This window comes from Stegostoma tigrinum, chromosome 25 (assembly GCF_030684315.1).
Source record: "Stegostoma tigrinum isolate sSteTig4 chromosome 25, sSteTig4.hap1, whole genome shotgun sequence".
Classification (NCBI taxonomy): Eukaryota; Metazoa; Chordata; class Chondrichthyes; order Orectolobiformes; family Stegostomatidae; genus Stegostoma; species Stegostoma tigrinum.
This window is the reverse complement of record NC_081378.1, coordinates 23,424,738-23,444,460: the sequence shown is the minus strand read 5'-3', so window position 1 is coordinate 23,444,460 and position 19,723 is coordinate 23,424,738. Positions and strand designations below refer to the sequence as shown.

General features: G+C 40.3%; 1 protein-coding gene across 1 annotated transcript in view; it reads right to left on the bottom strand.

Moving 5' to 3' along the window:
* Positions 1 to 19,723, bottom strand: part of reln (reelin) — a 363,171-nt gene that overhangs the window by 178,429 nt on the left and 165,019 nt on the right. The window contains exons 12-17 of the mRNA XM_048553828.2: positions 13,835 to 13,980; positions 11,048 to 11,199; positions 4,479 to 4,591; positions 2,783 to 2,991; positions 1,334 to 1,462; positions 878 to 987 (exon numbers count right to left, since the gene is read on the bottom strand). Coding sequence (XP_048409785.2) covers positions 878 to 987; positions 1,334 to 1,462; positions 2,783 to 2,991; positions 4,479 to 4,591; positions 11,048 to 11,199; positions 13,835 to 13,980 — 859 coding nt within the window. The remainder of the gene's footprint in view (positions 1 to 877; positions 988 to 1,333; positions 1,463 to 2,782; positions 2,992 to 4,478; positions 4,592 to 11,047; positions 11,200 to 13,834; positions 13,981 to 19,723) is intronic.

Below are 19,723 nucleotides of genomic sequence, written 5' to 3'. Positions count from 1 at the left end.
CAAGATTCACAACAGGAATAAACTGGGTGAACATGTCACATTGATAAAATATATTGCCCTAAATAACTAAGATTATCTGTTTTGTCCTCTACAACTGAATATTTTGCTAACATTATACACAGGAAGAATTCAAAGGAAATATGAACAGTGATATGGTTGATGCCTAACATTTGTGCCACTACAACTTTATCCATTCTTCTTTAACCTTTATTCATTTTCTGTCACTATAACCCTACTAAAGGATTCAAGTCATTTGTTTTTAAAGCTTCATAGGAAATGTTCATTCTTTGACACTTCACAAATATGGCCATTTTTTCAGCCCCAATTGTGATTGCTGCTGTGATGGTAGATTGTGTACAGAGTTCAAATCCTGAACCTAGCAAGTTTCAAATTCAAAGCTGATGCATATCAGCTTCAAGCAAGGGTTTCTGTTTTGCAGTCAGGAATGAGAACCATGGCCAGGTGTTTTCTAGTGCAGGGACAAATCAATCTCAGGAAAATCAATCTCACCCTGATCAACTTTGATCAGGAACGTGGAATCTTCTGGTTTGAATGGTTGAAACTCAAACAAAGGTGTACATTTAACCCATGAGTCATTGTTTTTAATAAAAGATGATACAAGTTGAAAAAATGAATCATTGTTAAAAAATTGCTATGACATATAGTAGCATATTAATAGAACTTCAGATTGAATTGTCTATCAGCTATTAGTTATTATTCATTATAGAGTTTTCCAAATGTCCCAATTAAATAAGCAATTCAAACAAACTAAATGAAACATGCAAGGAAATAACTAGCTGAACACAACTTGGACACCTGCAATCATGTTGATTCTACTTTGTATAATATTAAATTTCAAATGCCCAATATGACTAACCATTGTCAATTGCCCACATATTTCCAGCCACAGGGCCCATCTGGCTCCAACGAAATCTGGTCCCTGTGGTGAGCGCTGCATATGGCAGAGGAATGGTTATACGACTCCACCTGTAACACAGGACAACATACATGTTATCAAATGACCTCTTCAATATTGATATTTTTACTAGTTCAGTGATTTCAGAAATGTGCAGAAGTATGGCACCCCATCTGACTGAACAGTTACTGAGCCAACTAAGTTCCTGGATCACTCTCATTTAGCTTCTTTTCAACAGGGTCTGGCACTATTTCAGCTCCACTGTTTGGCTTGCTACTGGTGGAGTGGCATGGAAGGAAGGAAGGTGGGGTGTATCGAGAGGGATGGAGAAAGGGAAGAGTCATTCCGCACTACACCGTAGTAATTTAAAGTTTTTTTAAATCAAAGATAATAATAGAATTTAAGTTAGATTCTTACCCACTATAGTTTTCAGAAGAATAGACAGAGCTGTGGGGATGGTGTGGGCCTGTGCATAGGTCAGGCAGGCACTCCATGTGCAGTAGGGACCACGATCGTCCATGATTTGTTGAAAACTCCAAACTTATGCTGGTAGTATAGAAATGAAATTTTTTAAAAATGGAGTCATCATCACCATTCTTCACAAAGAATGATTTAGTAGACTTAATTGGAGCCAAGGAACTATTCAGTTCAGGCTGTAAATCTATGGAGTCTATCAAGGCATCAGCAGAACTAACTGGGAGCTGACAGGAGCTCTCTAGTGAATCTCTGAAAAGTTTGCAAACCTTTGCAAAAGAAGGGCAATTGATACCAAATAAGCTATTTTTCTGAAAAGGGGGAATGACCAAAGAATTCATGTTTCCTGATAGGCTTTGAGAGGAGGTCTTGTAGAGCAAGGGTAATATCTCTGCCTGTGAACCTGAAGCTCTGGTTTTGAGTCCTACTTGAGGACTTGATGGCCAGAGAAGGTGCCTTCAAAACATGGTCAAACAAGTTGATTCTCAACCCTCAAATCCTTTTACTATGCCTTTGGCAGGTGGTAAGTACAGAAGAGAGTACTGGTTAGCCATGTGGAGCAGCCCTTTACAAGGAATAGCCTCTGGTGGTAGGCTAACGACATGTTCCTGGAAAAAATATAAGCACATGCTTTGTCTGCCTCATATCCCACTACAGTTGAGAAAGAAAAAGGAGATCAATTTTGGGAAAGCAACTGTGGGTTTCGCGGCAATATTTAAGCAAAATGTGGTTGATGGCCCTTACATTTGCAGATAGCTTACCCAAACAGGCAAATACTTCTCAATCATGAAACAAAGCATGGACTTGGGCAGATGGAGGTTCTTTCTCATATCACAGGTGTAATTCCAGGTCAGTGGCAGCTCTAGGTCTCAGATTTGGGCTACATCTTGTTTTTCTTGTGATACCGCTAGATATTCTGAAATTAACTTTGTGTGTGACTAACAGTCTGCAGCTACATTTGTTTAAACAAGAAAGCACGTCACTGAAAGCAGCAATTAATGAAGTTTTGGTTAGTGCAGATAGTTTCAGAGCCCTTCACATAAAATAACTGACAATTGTAGCCATCAAACCAATGAATATTCAAAGGTAATGGGAATTAGCCAATCATGAAGCACAGCCATAATGATTCATTATTGTTTGTAGAATGAAGATGTTTGTTACTTCAGTTGTGTGCAATTTCTGATTGGAAAATAGGTCAATAATGATAAAGAAAGCTCAATCTAGCGATCAAAGGATTAAACCTCGGTCCTTTCTGGTCTGCAGGGCTCACAGTCACAATTTGGCAACATATTTACTCTTGAGCCATCATGATGGACTATGTATTATGTTATAAACTGTTAAACAAATTGCCCAAGACAAGAAAATGTCACCAGGTGATCAAAATGCTGCTACCTGTTGCCTGGTTGAAGAGATCCACAGCCCAAGTTGATAGAAAACTCTGCTAAGTGAGAAGGTGATGGTGGCATGACAGGTAGAATGTGGAAGAAATCCACAGCCCACACGTTCCTGTTCAGTCCTCGGTGGCTCTTCTGTTTCAGGCAGAACTTTGTGGCAGATGTCTGGAGTTCTGGACTGATAGCAACTGAAACTAGGGCTGGTTTCTGCAAACAATGCCAATAGGTTAAAAGGTAGAAACTTTTTAAATTCTTTAATTTTAACACATAAGCAGTTAACCATTGTCACGTTGCTAGATTCATTGAAGTTAGCAAAGAGTTGTCAAGTATTATATACCCAGACGAAACTTGATAGGAAAATATTGCTGACTGTTAAGGATCTTGGACCACTGTTACTGTATTAAAGAAAATTTCACACTTTACACCCCTTCTGATCTGAGACAGACTCTTGGAAACAAGTAAAATGGGACTGGAAACAAGTAAAATGGGACAAAATGGGGATATAAAGTCATAAATATCACCCTTTGGCTGATTAATTCTGCCACATTACTATTGGCAAAGGGTCAGGAAATTGTTTTATATACGCTGAGTAGTTGAAACGGGGCCAAAATCATTAATAATAGCTTTAAACAGACACAAGTTAATGTTTCTCCTTCTAAATTATAGTTGATACCAATTTATACTTGTTTGTATCGTACTTTTAACAAAATTAAACACCAGATGATTCACAGAAGCACCATGCAACAAAATGTGACAGCATGACACGTAAGAAGGAAGATATAGAATATGCTGTCACTACCTTAACTATCCAGCTGGGTAATGCAGCAGTTCAATCTCACCGATTTGCAACAATAACGAGGAATAGCACAGATAAACTTATAATGACTACCATGTTGTTGATTAGGGCCTTTGGTTAGGGTTGATTAGAATGTGGTGTAAAAAAACAGCAACAGGGTAGGTTGAACCTTTGCACTGGTAAAAGGAATTCTTGGTGCCAGCAATTTCCGTGATATTATGGTTTTGAGTTATGATCAGTAACCCTTGGGCAATAAGAAATTACATAGAAAGAAGTCACTTTGCTCATCCTAAGTAACCAGTTGAAACTGTTACATTTTAATAAAAGATATAAAAACACATACGGATATTAACATTGAAAATCCTCAACGATTTGTAGTCATAAAGTAAATTTTCTTATTGGTTGAAGTTATGAATATTTGAATTTTTTTTAGAAGAACCTTTATTAACTTTCTCATCTCCCTGGGGGCACACTTCTGATGACAGCATTTGCAGTTTGTCACGTGCCTGTAGATTTATCACAAAGTCATTCATTCATATGTGGCTGATGAGTAACGGCAACAGCAGACAGCTCTCTGTTCACTTTTCCACAGTCCTGGAAAATCTGACTGTGCTCTAACTACCACACGACTTTGCAGATGTGGCAGTGATTAGAAACTTGGCAGAGCAGAAGGGAGAGATTGAATCTGTACCCCATTACTATAATGCTATGTTTCCTGTCCTTACTTTCATTTAATTAATGAGCTGAAAGATAAACTGTTCATTTAAGATCCTGATATCATGGTCTGGTAGGATCTATGCTATCCATATGCACTCAAATACACATTGCAGACATATTACCTTAAAATACTGATTAATTAAAGTTAGGCATTTAAAGAACAAGCAGCAATTCCACTTACCCTGTAGGATGAAAAAGGCAACACATCCAAAACGTGCTCTTTTCTACCCTCAACCACGGCATAGAGTGTGACATCATGTTCATATGATTCCCCAGGATTACATGAACCACTCCCTGATAGAAAGAGATAGAATATTATTTCCTGCTTAAACATGGATACCAGCAAAAACTACCTGACTACACAACTTCTGGGCATACAATATGCCAAAATAAATTAGCCAATGATTAGTTCAATTTTTAGTGGAACTCTTTATTTGCTCCATTTCTTTGATTCAACAAAATAATAGCGCTCCATTAACTTGGTATTTTATACATATGTTGATTCCATAGAAATTCCAAGCAGAGTATGTGTTATTAAGTGTTAATATCTTATGAAAAGTGTTTTCTGTAGCTAATATTTAACTGGCATTTATTGTGCTAAGATTTGCAGTATGGTAAAAAATTAAAGTTGTTGGTGTTAGGCAGGGGAAAAAAAAATTGTTAATCAACCTATTCAGAAGGCCACTTTTAGAATACCGTGTACAATTCTGGGCACCCTTCTATAGGAAGAATGTTGTTAAACTTGAGAGAGTGCAGAGGGGATTTACAAGGATCTTGCTTGGACTGGAGGGTTTGAGTTATAGGGAGTGTTGGAGGCTGAGAGGTAACCTTATAGCAGTTTATAAAATCCTGAGCGCATAGATAGGGTAAATAGCCAGGGTCTTTTTCATAGGGTTGGTGGGGGGAGATCCAAAACTACAGGGTATAGGTTTAAGGTGAGACAGGAAAGATTTTGAAAAACACTTTTTCATGCAGAGGGTGGAGCATGTATGGAATGATCTGCCAGCGGAAGTGGTGGAAGCGGGTACAATTACACTTAAAAGGCATCTAGATCTGTATATGAATAGGAAAGGTTTAGAGGATATGGTTTAAATGCTGGCAAATCGGACTAAGTTAGATTGGGATGTCTGTTTGGCATGGAGGAGTTGGACTGAAGAGTCTGTTTTCATGCTGTATGAAGCTATGTTATGACAGAATTCTAGGGTATGTTAGATTTGAGCCTGGACCATCTGGTCCCGAAGTGGTATCACTACCACTGCATCATCCTCTAAACTAGAATACAGCCAAATAATTAATTAGGTAGACCTGGTTACTACAGTGTAATGCCAAAGAGTGTAAGTACAGAGGCCTAAATGCATCTTGTAAGGAGAGTGAAGATTTCAAACTGGGTGAATTTTGTGAATGGTGAGTTACAGGAAGGAAGGAGGAGGTGATGTTCTCTATATTTCCCTTGTTTCATCTGCTTTCTTCAGCATCCAGTATTTGGATTTGACTTTGCAGCAGGAGGAGGAACTGGTTGGTGAGGGACTAGTAATCCGTTTTACTTTTAATAAACAAACAAACAATCGGTATAGTTATAACAGGGCAGCTCAGCAAAGTGGCATATACAGCCTGTGGAATACAGGAAGTCATGGAAGCACCTTGAGACTGAGACAAAAACACCCAAAAGAACTGTCATCAACTACACAAGCTTGAACTTCAGGTTTGCAAGTCAAGCACCAGCTGGGGTCATTCTCCTGCATTTGAGAGGCAGAGGACAGCACTTTTGGGGAGATGGTCACACCTCAGTTAGGGGTGTGCAGGGAAATAAGGGATGGGTGACCGCAAGGCATTCCAAGTGAACTAGATAGATTGTGCAGGACTCCAGAGACAAGCCTGCTCACAAATCCATTTTCCCTTTATGCACTGGTAAGGAGCAATGGTTTTTCAGACTATTGCAGTCATAGGCAAGTCAATGGGACAATCAGCAGCTCAGATGTACAGGAGGGGATTAAGACAAGTGGAAAATAAATACTGATAAACAATTCTTTAGTTAGGGGGTGTGAGGTCGTAAACATGACTCCATGCTGGAATATTTGCTTCTCTAGTGCCACAATCAAAATTTTCACCAAGCACTTGGGATATTCTTCGTAGTCAGGATGAATAGCCTAGGGACATTGTCTACATTAGTACCTATGGCTTATGGAACAAGGGGAATGAGGTCCTGAAAACTGATTTCACAGCTACAAGAGAGATTCAAAAATTAGGACCTCCAAAGCATGAATCTCAGGTATACACCCAGTCCCACATGCTAGGAAATACAGAAATAGGAGAACTGGGTGATTTAACACATGGCTGGAAAACCAGTGTAGGAGGGAGGACACCTGATTCCTGGCACTTTAGGACTTGTTCTGAGGTAGGTGGTACCTGTACAAGATGGATGAATTGATCTGTGCAGGACAGGAACTAACAATTGGGGAAATTTGCGAGTGCTGGTGGAAGGGCTTAAACTGGTTCTTCTGTGGAATCAGAAATGAGAAACCAAGAGGGAATGCAGATTCAACAGAAGCAAAAATAAAATAAAATAAAATAGAAGAGAAGGTACAAACAGAAGACAGACAAAGCAATAATAAAATTCAAATAGGATCAAAATGGAAAATAATGTTGAAAAGTTTGAATCAAAGACATTATCTGAATGTGTATTCACGAGGAAGGATTATTATTTGAATGCCCAAATCGAGGAAATGTATATGATCTCATTGCCATTACAGAGATGTGGCTACAGGGTGACCGAGATAGGGGAGTGAATATTCAGCGGCGTTCTAAATTTGGGAGGTATAGAGAAAGCAGGCAGATACCACTCCTCATAATAGATGAGATCAGTACATCAGTAAAAGAGGATCTTAGATCAAGAATCAGTTTGGGTAGAGATAAGAAATAGCATGGGAAGCAAACATTGGTGAGAGTTGTTTATAGAACACCATACTGTAGTTCTTTTGTTGGATCGGCTGTAAAAAATAAAGATTGTAATAATGGGCAACTTTAATTTGCATTCAAACTGGTTTAGTCAAGTCAGTTCTAATGATGTGGAGGATGAATTCCTGCAGTGTGTACAAGATGTATTCCTGGAACAGTATATTGAGGAAGCAACTGGGGACTAGGCTGCTGTGGATTTACTATTGTATAATGAGAAAGGGTTAAATTAAAAGAACAGTCATAACAGGCTCAAAACATGAACTCTTTCTCTGGTATGGGAAGTGGAATATAAAGTGAATGAAGGCGGAGCTATTCACTTTCGCAGGAAAAAAACCCAGAAAGGCAGAATATCTCAAGTGGCGAGATATTGGGAAGTGTGGGTGTTGAAGGGGATCAAAGAGTCCTTGTCAAAGAGTTACTAAAAGGTAGCTGTAGGAAGAAAGCAATAGGAAGGCAAACTGTAAGTCGGTGTTAATTTCAAGGGAGCTAAGTATGCAGTAAAGTATAGAGCCTTGGTCAGACTGCACCTGGAGTACTTTAGATCTCCTAATCTAATGAAGTATGTGTTTACCAAAGAGAAAGTTCAACAAAGTTCACAAGACTAATCCTTGGAATGGCAGGATTGTTTCATAAGAAATTGAGGCAACTCATTACATTATCTCCAGAGTTTTGAGGAATGAGAGGTGATCTCATTGAAACTTATAAAGTCTTATGTGGGTGAGGCAGGATAGATGTAGATGGAATATTTCCCTTGATTCTAGAACCCAAGGATTTAATTTCAAATAACATTAAGGCTGTTTAGGACAGAACTGAGGAGGAATTTCATCTAGATGGTAACAAATCTTTGAAATTATATACCTCAGGGAGTACACAACATGCACAAGACAGAAATTGATTTCTGGAGACTAATGGTATGTTGGGATATGGAAACAATGTGGGAAAGTGGCAATGCAGATAAAAGATCAGCTCTGGTCTAAATGAATGTTTGGGCAGATTAATAGGTTTAATGTCACAGTCCTTTTCCTGAATTTCTCTGTTTCTAAAGGAGGCTAATATTTAGGACAGATTGCACGTTGGCTGGATGTTGAGTGTAGGATGTCCTTACACTGAATAAATCAGAACTGCAAGATATATCAAAGGAAAATTTTGCTGTACAGTTCCAAATTCTAAAATTCTAAATTCTACAAGAGAGTTATAGAGCCTTGGTCTCAAGTCTGTGGTCATTCATATTTGTCTCTAACAAGGAGGAGAACATTTTAGAAAAACAGGAGGAAATAAAGAAAAAAGACTATACCTTTTTAGGATAACAAAGTGTGAAGCTGGATGAACACAGCAGGCCAAGCAGCATCTCAGGAGCACAAAAGCTGACGTTTCGGGCCTAGACCCTTCATCAGAGAGGGGGATGGGGAGAGGGAACTGGAATAAATAGGGAGAGCGGTGGAGGCGGACCAAAGATGGAGAGAAAAGAAGATAGGTAGAGAGGAGAGAATAGGTGAGGAGGTAGGGAGGGGATAGGTCAGTCCAGGGAAGACGGACAGGTCAAGGAGGCAGGATGAGGTGGTAGGTAGGAAATGGAGCTGCGGCTTGAGGTGGGAGGAAGGGATGGGTGAGAGGAAGAACAGGTTAGGGAAGCAGAGACAGGCTGGGTTGGTTTTGGGATGCAGTGGGGGAAGGGGAGATTTTGAAGCTGGCGAAGTCCACATTGATATCATTGGGCTGCAGGGTTCCCCAGCGGAATATGAGTTGCTGTTCTTGCAACCTTCCGGTGGCATCATTGTGGCAGTGCAGGAGGCCCATGATGGACATATCGTCTGAGGAATGGGAGGGGGAGTTGAAATGGTTCGCGACTGGGAGGTGCAGTTGTTTGTTGCGAACCGAGCGGAGGTGTTTTGCAAAGCGGTCCCCAAGCCTCCGCTTGGTTTCCCCAATGTAGACGATGCCACACCGAGTACAATGGATACAATATACCACATTGGCAGATGTGCAGGTGAACATCTGCTTGATATGGAAAGTCATCTTGGGGCCTGGGGTGGGGGTGAGGGAGGAGGTGTGGGGGCAAGTGTAGCACTTCCTGCGGTTGTAGGGGAAGGTGCCAGGTGTGCCCACTGACTCCCACAGCTACCTAGAATACACCTCCTCCCACCAACCCTCCTGCAAAAATTCCATCCCCTATTCCTCCGCCTCCACCACATCTGCTCCCAGGATGAGGCATTCCACTCCCGCACATCCCAGATGTCCATGTTATTCAAGGACCGCAACTTTCCCCCCGCAGTGGTCGATAGCGCCCTTGACCGCGTCTCCCACATTTCCCGCAACACATCCCTCACACCCCGCCCCCGCCACAACCGCCCCCAGAGGATCTCCCTCGTTCTCACACACCACCCCACCAACCTCCGGATACAACGCATCATCCTCCGACACTTCCGCCATCTACAATCCGACCCCACCACCCAAGCTATTTTTCCATCACCACCCTTGTCTGCCTTCAGGAGAGACCACTCTCTCCGCGACTCCCTCGTCCGGTCCACACTCCCCTCCAACCCCACCACACCTTCCCCAGCAACCGCATGAAGTGCTACATTTGCCCCCACACCTCCTCCCTCACCCCTATCCCCGGCCCCAAGATGACCTTCCCTATCAAGCAGATGTTCACCTGCACATCTGCCAATGTGGTATATTATACCCACTGTGGCTACCTCTACATTGGGGAAGCCAAGCGGAGGCTTGGGGACTGCTTTGCAGAACACCTCTGCTCGGTTTGTAACAAACAAGTGCACCTCCCAGTCGCGAACCATTTCAACTCCCCCTCCCATTCCTCAGATGATATGTCCATCATGGGCCTCCTGCAGTGCAACAATGATGCCACCCGAAGGTCGCAAGAACAGCAACTCATATTCCGCTTGGGAACCCTGCAGCCCAATGATATCAACATGGACTTCACAAGCTTCAAAATCTCCCCTTCCCCCACTGTATCCCAAAACCAGCCCAGCTCTTCCCCTCCCCCCACTGCATCACAAAACTAGCCCAGCTCGTCTCCTCCACCCACTGCATCCCAAAACCAGCCCAGCCTGTCTTGGCTTCCCTAACCTGTTCTTCCTCTCACCCATCCCTTCCTCCCACCTCAAGCCGCAGCTCCATTTCCTACCTACCACCTCATCCTGCCTCCTTGACCTGTCCGTCTTCCCTGGACTGACCTATCCCCTCCCACCCTCCTCACCTATACTCTCCTCTCTACCTATCTTCTTTTCTCTCCATCTTTGGTCCGCCTCCCCCTCTCTCCCTACTTATTCCAGTTCTTTCTCCCCATCCCCCTCTCTGATGAAGGGTCTAGGCCCGAAACGTCAGCTTTTGTACTCCTGAGATGCTGCTTGGCCTGCTGTGTTCATCCAGCCTCATTTTATTATCTTGGATTCTCCAGCATCTGTAGTTCCCATTATCACTTATACCTTTTTAGGGTTTTGTATTAGACATTCATTCTGTGTGAACATTGCTATTCCTTCCCAAAAGTGGTCTAATCATCGTTTCTACTTAGTGTGCATGTACTACCCAATATACAATCACATTGTAGTAGAGTTAAGGATATAGCAATACGTTTTACATAGTTTTATGTTATTTCATTCACATTTGATCTGAATTGAATTTCATGATTTTCTGCATGTGCGCTTCACCGAATGTTTTGAAAGTGACTAAGAAAACCCTTAATAGATGAAAATTTTATTTCAAAGCAAGTGAACAGACAGAGCAACCAAATATAATAATGTTCCACCATGTTTCCTGTTGGTTCTGTTCACTCACCCATGCTGAAGTAAAATCTAAGGTTTCCATCATTAGTTGTATCCAGATACGCTGTGCAAATACTTCTGTCTCCATCTTTGAGGAACACAAGAGACGAGCCTGACTCCATGACATTGCACTCAGTGCCAATGACAGCTCCTGATATTTCCCAGCTGTAGGGAAACAGAATGCAATAATCAGTCAGCTTGGTCTGTTTCTGCTTTGTACTTTAATTACAGCCACAACAACACTTAAGCACCACTTGCCTTTATAAACATCGACAGCACACACGAGGGCTGAAAACTGGGGAAATATAGTATTAAATAAGGTTGTCCCAACATAATCTGACAGGTTTGATGAAAGTAAGTATTAGGAATGTTAATGTAAACACATTTTTATTAGCACTGGGCAAGAAATGAAACATGAACCTGGGGTTTAAAGGATACAACTTGTGGAATGTGAATTTACTAGCAGATATTTGAGTGAACAGAAGAATTTTTTCCCTATGGAAAACTGTTTACAAGAAAGTGACATTGATGATTTTCAGAAATAAATATCTGGATTAACAAGTGATCTTAAATACTATATCAGGTTAAAAAGGAATTAAGTTGATGATTTGCACTGCAAAACAAAGCATTAATTGGAGGTCTGTTCAGTCCAGACAAAAAAGACAAGAGCATGTCTAACTGCATAGATTACAAGAAGTCAGTAGTTTAAACAGCACAAATCTATCTCTCACAGATCTATTTAAAAGCGTAATCTCAGTGGAACCTTGGATTCTCAACTAGAAGACATTGCATGTGTACCAATGCTGAATTCAACATGAATATCAACTTCTGACACTTACAATAAGAAAAAGATAGGGGAAAATGGAGACAAATTAAAATAACCTCAAATGCCAAACACCAGAAACAAAACAGAAAATCCTAGAAATGCACAGGTTCATTCGTTAGTGCCGGGAGGGAAGACATGTTCATGTTTTGATGGGGCCGTTAACAAGATAAACGAAGAGCTTGCATTTATATAGTACCTTTTATAATGCAACACAATAAAAGTGAGCAAATAAAAATGATCCCAAATTTGATTAATTAATTAATTTAAGATTATTTTAAACTCTCAAAATCCTTTTATCATTTGCCAACATTGTTGACTTTTATTTTAATATCTACATGGTTCCACTCAACTGTACATGCTGCCACTAGAGTTGGACAGTTTTTATCTACACAGCATTCAATGAAAATAAATACAAACAATTGTAAGGAAAATCTACAGTGGGAATGTTCACTAACTCTTTTTTAGGGACAATAAATCTAAACTCTCTCTCCATATCTTCAATAACAATTAACACTTACATCACACTTTTTCTGCAGTAACTATCCTCAGACATTGCTTGAGGAGGAGGAGGAGAGGGAAGCCATCAACAAGCAACAGTAGAAGAGTTGCATATATGTTATAAAATAGAAACAGTTGGTTGGGTCCAACCAAACCATGTTGCTGTTTGTTCTTTACCACAAGTGATTTGTTAATGCAATCTCCATGTTATGATTACCTTTTATTCAATTCTCCTTCATTTACCAATCCAAGCTATTTTTAAAGACAGGCGGCTGAATTTTCGATTGGCTGTGTTGTGCCACAAGATGGGGTTAGGATGCAGAAATGCACCCAATGACAGAATCTTTACTTTTCAACAATAGTTCAGCTCCACATTACTGCTGCACTAACTCAGGTTCCTGCATTCCACAGACCTATTATGCTTAGAATCAAAACTTAGAATTAGGAGGTGCAAGGCACAACTAAAGAGATAGATTTTGAGAAGGTTTATGAAATTGGATAAAGTTTCAGCAGACAAGGCTAAGACAGCGAAAGGTTGTCAGCAATTGGACAGTGAAGGGAGAAGGGATGCACAGGGAATTACTGTTAGAAGGCTGGAATGTACAAGCAAGGACATGGAGGTGGATGGGATCCCTGAATGAGACAAGGAAACAACACAGGCCAAGTTGCAAATGAAGATAGTAATGCAGATGGTGATTGTGGATGAAACAACAGTGTTAAGGCTCAGCATGTAGATTAAGCTTCACAGCGAGGTAGCTACCTCACTGGTCTGACCTCCGAGCATTCAGAATTTGTACACATTTTTAGTTAATTGTGGTGATAAAAAAAACAGTAGTTAGTCTTAAGGGAAAGATCACCGTAAACAACTGTTTGTAGTAAAAACAAGTCCATGCAGTTTATTCCCTTCAAAGACAGTAGATGCTGGAAATATGAAACCTTTCGCTACTCTACACACAGAATACACTAAAAAAAATTACTCAGATTAAAATTGCTGGAATCTCAAACATTATAGAATCTCAGAGTTAACTGAAGATTGAAATCTTGAGGGAGACTGTTGCATGAATATCCTTGTGCAGTCAATTGAATGAGGGTAGGCATTGGGGAAAGGTGAAGGGAATTAAATTCCCTACGCTGTCAAGTGCTTTTTCCATAAGCGAGTGTAAAGAAAACCTTTTAGAGAAACTCTGCAGCAAAGAACAGAGAGAAGATGATTTAGTTTTTTTCATGCCACGAAGTGAATAGCTGTATTTATTTCCTTCTGAAGTCATAATAGCAATAAAGAGTTAAAATATTATTTCCAATGGATCCTTTACACCCCACCACAAAGACTTAATCCATTCTCTCAACAAATTTCTTTGACATGTAGCTGTGGTTTAAATATGTATGTTTGGGGCTAAAGCAATTCTCCTTTGAATCTCACTTATCCCCTAGATAACTGTACATATATTCAGAATACCAGAGATAACTAGCACTTACCCTGCAGGCTGACTTTCAAACTCTTCCACCCACTGTGTTACACTGCCTTCAGTCCAAAGATCAACATCCCTGGTTGTTACAAAGTTAAAATCGGTGCCCTCAGTCCCATGGAAATACATGGAGTTACCATCAGATTGACAGCTATGCTGTGGAGGGAGAGACAGAGTGCATTACAAGGACTCAGGACATTAGTTTGTAAACACAACAATCCCAGGCTTCAACAAAGAGAATTTTGAAGAGAAATTTAAATTATTTATTCAGTATTGCCTTAAGCATGAAGACAAATTATGATGGCAGCATCACAGTAAAAGACCCCAGAAGCTCAATCCCTCAGTCCAAGAATCATTGTGATAAAATGGATTATTTATTTTCCTGAGTGTTTAATAGGCTAATTATTTAAAGCAATAATAAACTGAAAATGGTTCATTTCTATAGCCACAATCATTTTAACAACAACTTTTTTGTTGACTTCAGTAATTTCAAGTTTCTAACTTGTATGTCACTATCCTCAATCCAAACTAATCTACGGCTTTAATAGCTCTTTCATATTGTGATGTGTCTAGAAGACAATGCATAGTTTGTATTATCTAAGGCCTTTGAAATGCTACTGGGCCAATTTGGTCTTATGCTTTAAACCTCTGCGCGTAGCATCAATTCTTTTGGGCTTTGCTATGGATTTATACAGCTGCTTTCTACTTTCAAGGAATTATATATTGGATTCCCCGGGACTCTGTTCAGCCACACCCTTCAGTATCCTTCCATTTCTGCACATTTGATTTTCCTTCCATAACATATTGTCACAGACTGCTCCACATTAAATTATCCCTTCCACTTGTTTTCCCATTCTGTTAATCTGATTATGCTCTCTTGAAGCCTTTTGCAGCTTACTTGGCCAGACCACCAATATGGATTAGGTAGATGATAGGATTTGATCATGAGGATCAAGTTGGAGTGTATTCAGGACTTGCTCCCTCACTGTATCTGTAGTGGATAATATGATGCAGTGGAACGGACTTGCCTTTGGACAGAGAACAGAAGAATGTAGCCAGACACATGAATGGGCAGGGAATAGAGGAATGTAGACCATGTTCCGGCAGGTGGATTAGTTTAAAATGGCATCATGATAGGCACTGACATGGTAGGGTGAAGGGCCTGTTTCTGTGCTGTGCTATTCTATGTCCTATGTTTTATGTTCTGTAAGATTAAGAAGTTAACTTAGAAACTGAACTAATTAAATAATTTTACTGTTAAATCTGTGCATCATCAATAGTTTGAAATAATTACTAAGCTCTCAGCTTGGTTAAACAGGAAAAATTCTGCGGCCAGATGCCTCATGTTATTAAGAATTTAATCATATAGCAATGCAAATCAGTGAAGCACATTACTAAACTGTTAAGGTAACAATCTATTTAATATGTAAGTTCAGTCATTTTGCTTCCTGCTCATTTGAAACATTCGTCAAATGATATTTCTAACTTTGGTAATTGGTAAATCTGAATTACTCCTGTACATCTTACACCTGAAATGGTGCATCAATAGAAAGGGTACATCTTTCCTTGAACAGAAAACCTCACAGTGCTCACACAATGTTTGTGGAATAGCAGATGTAGTGTGTGAGGCGCTGCTTTCACCTCCGGAATATCTCTCTTCAATCTATCCTGGAGCCATATGAATAATAGATCATTTCCGTCTGATGACTTTTAAGAACATGGTCAGGGGTGAAATGAGTTCCAGCAGATTGAATACAATGGTGAACAAGATAATATTTAAAAGGACAGTAAAACAAATATATGGCTTACGTTCTGACAGATTGGAAAGGGTTCACTACTGACCACACCTATCCATCTGTCTATCTAACAGCTTGCAATAATTTAGACTAACTTGTATATTAAAACAAAATAGCATGGCCATCTTGTACTAGTGAAATAATTATTTCTAACATATTTCAAATTTAGACAAAAAGCTCGGAGGTGAGTTAGTCCTAGAAGGACACCGAGAAATCCAGAGGATAGTGTTGAAATACAATACCAACAGAGGTATGAATCTGTTAACTTGTACGAACTAACTCATGACCTCAAAGTTATGACAATTGTTCAACACAAAGAGAGAAGACATGGATCGAATTAACATATCGAAGAGTTTGAAGATAAATGGCAGCAGTTGGAGGTTAGTGAAATGCAAAAAAATCTTTAAATTCCTTTTTAACTCACTTTAAAGTTTCATCCAAGAAATATATCAAATCCTTCAAAGTGGTGCAGAAACCCACCAGGATACTGATTCCTACTGCCAAAATTTGAAGAAACATGTTGAGAAACAGACTTTTTAGCTTTGGAAAGGAATGAATATGAGGTCCTCCTCGGTGCATTAGTAACATGGAAGAGGCAGATCCAGAAGATTACTACAAAATAAGCAGCAGGACTTAAACAGCAGAGTATAAAATAATGAAACTTAGAACAGATGCTGACAATTTCCTATCTGCACAAAAGGGACGAAGACACAAGACAGACTCTCAGGTATAATCATGGATAATGGCAAAACCTTGCAATCATTTTTTAAAAAGTGCTGGCTGCTGTATAGGGGACTATAGGTTATTTCTGGATGGATGAACCAGGGAGAGCTTAAGTATCCTCATCCATATCCATCCTGCGATCACAGAGACAGAAAAGGTAGAACAAAGGTCACAGGGGAGAGTAGATAATAGAGATGGACAGAGCTGGGAGCTCAGGAAGATAAGCAGTAAAACAAAACTATTGTAGAATGCCTCAAGAATTAACAAAAATAACACCAAAATATTACTTCACATTATTTACATTGGGGTAACTTATTTATTCTATTGATGCCTAATTGAAGTGACAGCTTTGGAGACAGGGAAAATCAGCACTGAGAAATTCTGAGCATAGTACAGGTGATGAATGACAATACTCACAGACAAGAGAGAAAAATAAGGACAAGTATCATAAGGATCATAAGGATCATCAAACTAAAGAAAGAATGAAAAATAAAATTAAAAATTAATCATGAAAATATAACCAGACAATGCAAATAATGAAAACAAATTAATATCTTAGCAAAGTCATCAAGACTGGAACAAAGATGGATAGTGAAACTAAATAAAAAGGAGGAAAAGGAATGTGAAACAAAGCAAAAATTCTTTATGATAATGAAAGAAATAAGAGAAGTAGGTGAGTGAGAAAGTGAAGATGACAAAGGTGAATGAAACATAATTTGAAATAAATCAGCATTGGTTAATAAGTAAAAGATACAAATAAAAATGATAGGACATTCTTTCTTATTTTTATAAGCATCACTCCTCGATGAATGGGTGAGAGATAATGGCTGGGCTTTTATCAGATTGACCAGGATCTTGTCCAACAGTAGGAGAACTGGTATTGAATGCCTGCCAATTCCATGAGGAGCACTGTCAGTCATTCCCCACAGAGGGTGTCTCTGTCAGTGGGTATCACATTGATCCATGGGCTCATTGTTAGCTTTCCTAGCTCTCACTCACTCTGAACCTACCTGGATGGTCACAGCATCCCCACCTTGCTTTGGTTTTTTGCTTTGCCACCCCAGTCAGTGACTCCAGGCTCACAGTACTGCCAGATTACAGTAGCATTCACAGTGGACACAAAATCAAGAAGCTTGTCATAGTTGGCAGCATGCCTCAGTCAAATCGAGGGGATTAGCCTTTGTTCACAGGTTCCTGGTACAGTAAGTCAAGGGCAAATTCAAATAGCAGTCCAGGCCCTGTTCAGGGCAGTCAGAATCAGGGTCCCCACCTCATGAGGCATGAGGAGCCAAATAACAGGCAGCTCATCGCCTGTCTTGACGCTTTCTGCCCTATTGTGAGCTGCTTTCTTCATGGAGTGTGAGAGATGGATGTATCATGAGAGCTGAAAGTTGGTGACACAGTTATTACTGTGGTGCAGATGAGGAGGTGTTTCAAGCAAGTGAGTCGGTGGCGCTCAGGTCATGCAGGGTTACTGCTGTTGGCATTGGAATGTGTAATGGGGAGGCAATGGCCTAGTGGTATTATCTGTTAAGACAGAGACCCAAGCAATGGTCTGGGGACAAAAACAGAAGTTGCTGGAAAAGCTCAGCAGGTCCAGTAGCATCTGTGAAGAAAAATGTTCTGAGGTCTCAAGTTCAAATCCCACAAGGCAGATGGTGGATTTGATTTGGAAAACACTCTGGAATTAAAACCCTAATGATGAATATGAAACCATTATTAATTATTAGAAAAACCCACCTGGTTCACTAATGTCCTTTAGGGATGGAAACTGTCATGAGACTAACTTGATCTGGCCTATATGTGACTCCGGACCCACAGCAATATGGTTGACTCTTAATTGCCCCCTGGGCAATTAGGGATGGGCAATAATTGCAGCCTAGTCAGTGACGCCCTCATCCCGTGAATGAATAAATAAGAGCAAGTGAGGAAGATCTTGCAGGCAATGGTGAAAATGATAAATGCATGGTGGGAGATTGATACAGTTGCAGAGTGAGGGTGAGGTATTAGACAGGAGATAGTGACACTTACTCTGGAAGAGGGGAGAAGGTCTTCTTTCTACAGTGCGGAACATTCCTCCAATCTGGGTGGCAACTGCAGACCAAGTTGGTACGGTCTGGTGTTCATGACTGCTGGTCCTTTGGGGTGGAGGGAGCACCACAATGGCATCACGCTATCCAGCATGGCTTCCAAGTCCCTGGTCAAAGAGCATAGTGCTGACTTTCCCCCATCTGCCACGTTCGGGCATATGTCAACAAGTGTGCAGGGCAGCTCTGGACTCACAGTGCCTGTCCAGGTGCACAACGGACTTTCAAATAATGTGTGGGCACAAGTATTGATGGTGTTTTGATGGATATCCACCAAGTGGCGAGTTGTTTGGGAAAGGTGTGTGGAAAAATGGGGCAGAAATTGAACTTGAGACATTATGCAAGAGGTAGTTAATAAATGAGGCAAGTTTGTTGCAGAGATAATGGGTGCACGGTGATAATTTTCCTGGAGTCCTTAGATTCTGGAGAAGTAGAAGAGGTTTAGAAAACTGCCAATATAACCCATTTATTTTAAAAGGGAAACAGAAAAAAAGGGTTCCTGTTAGCCAGGTAGCTTAATGTCTGTTATTAGGAAAATCTTATTGTCTGTTATAGAGGATGTAATAGCAGAACATTTAGAAATACATAATATGATCAAGCAGAGTCAGCTTGATTTCAGGTAAGAAGAATCATACCTGAGAAATTTACTAGAATTCTTTCAGGGAGGTAAAATGGAGGATAACAGGGAGGCATTGGATGTAATATATTTAGATTTTCAGAAGGTGTTTGATAAGGTGCCACACATTAGGCTACTTAATAAGACACGAATCCATGGGGTTGGAGGTTGCGTATAGCAGAGGATTGTCGAACTAACAGACAATTGGAATGAGGGGGACATTTTCAGGATGGCAACCTGTAACTAGCAGAGTGCTACTGGAATCAGTGCTGGGGCAACAATTATTTACAATATACGTTAATGATTTGAATGAGGAAATGGCATGTACTATAAAGAAGTTTGCAGGTGACACAATAGATGGGAAAGCAAGTGGAGATGATAACACAAACTCAGATGAGGGATATAGGCAGGTTGAGAGGATGGGCAAGAACTTAGCAAATGGAATATAGTATAGGGAAATGTGAAGATTTGGGAGCTGAAAATTATTTAAATAGAGAAAGACAGCAGATATCTATGGAACAGAGGAATTTGGGAGTCTTAATCCATGAATCACAAAAAGGCAGCATCCAAATTCAGTGGATAATAGGGAATTCAAATAGAATGTTGGATTTTACTTCAATAGGGATGGAGTATAGATGCAGAGGTTCTGCTAAAGCTACACAAGGCACTAGTGAGAA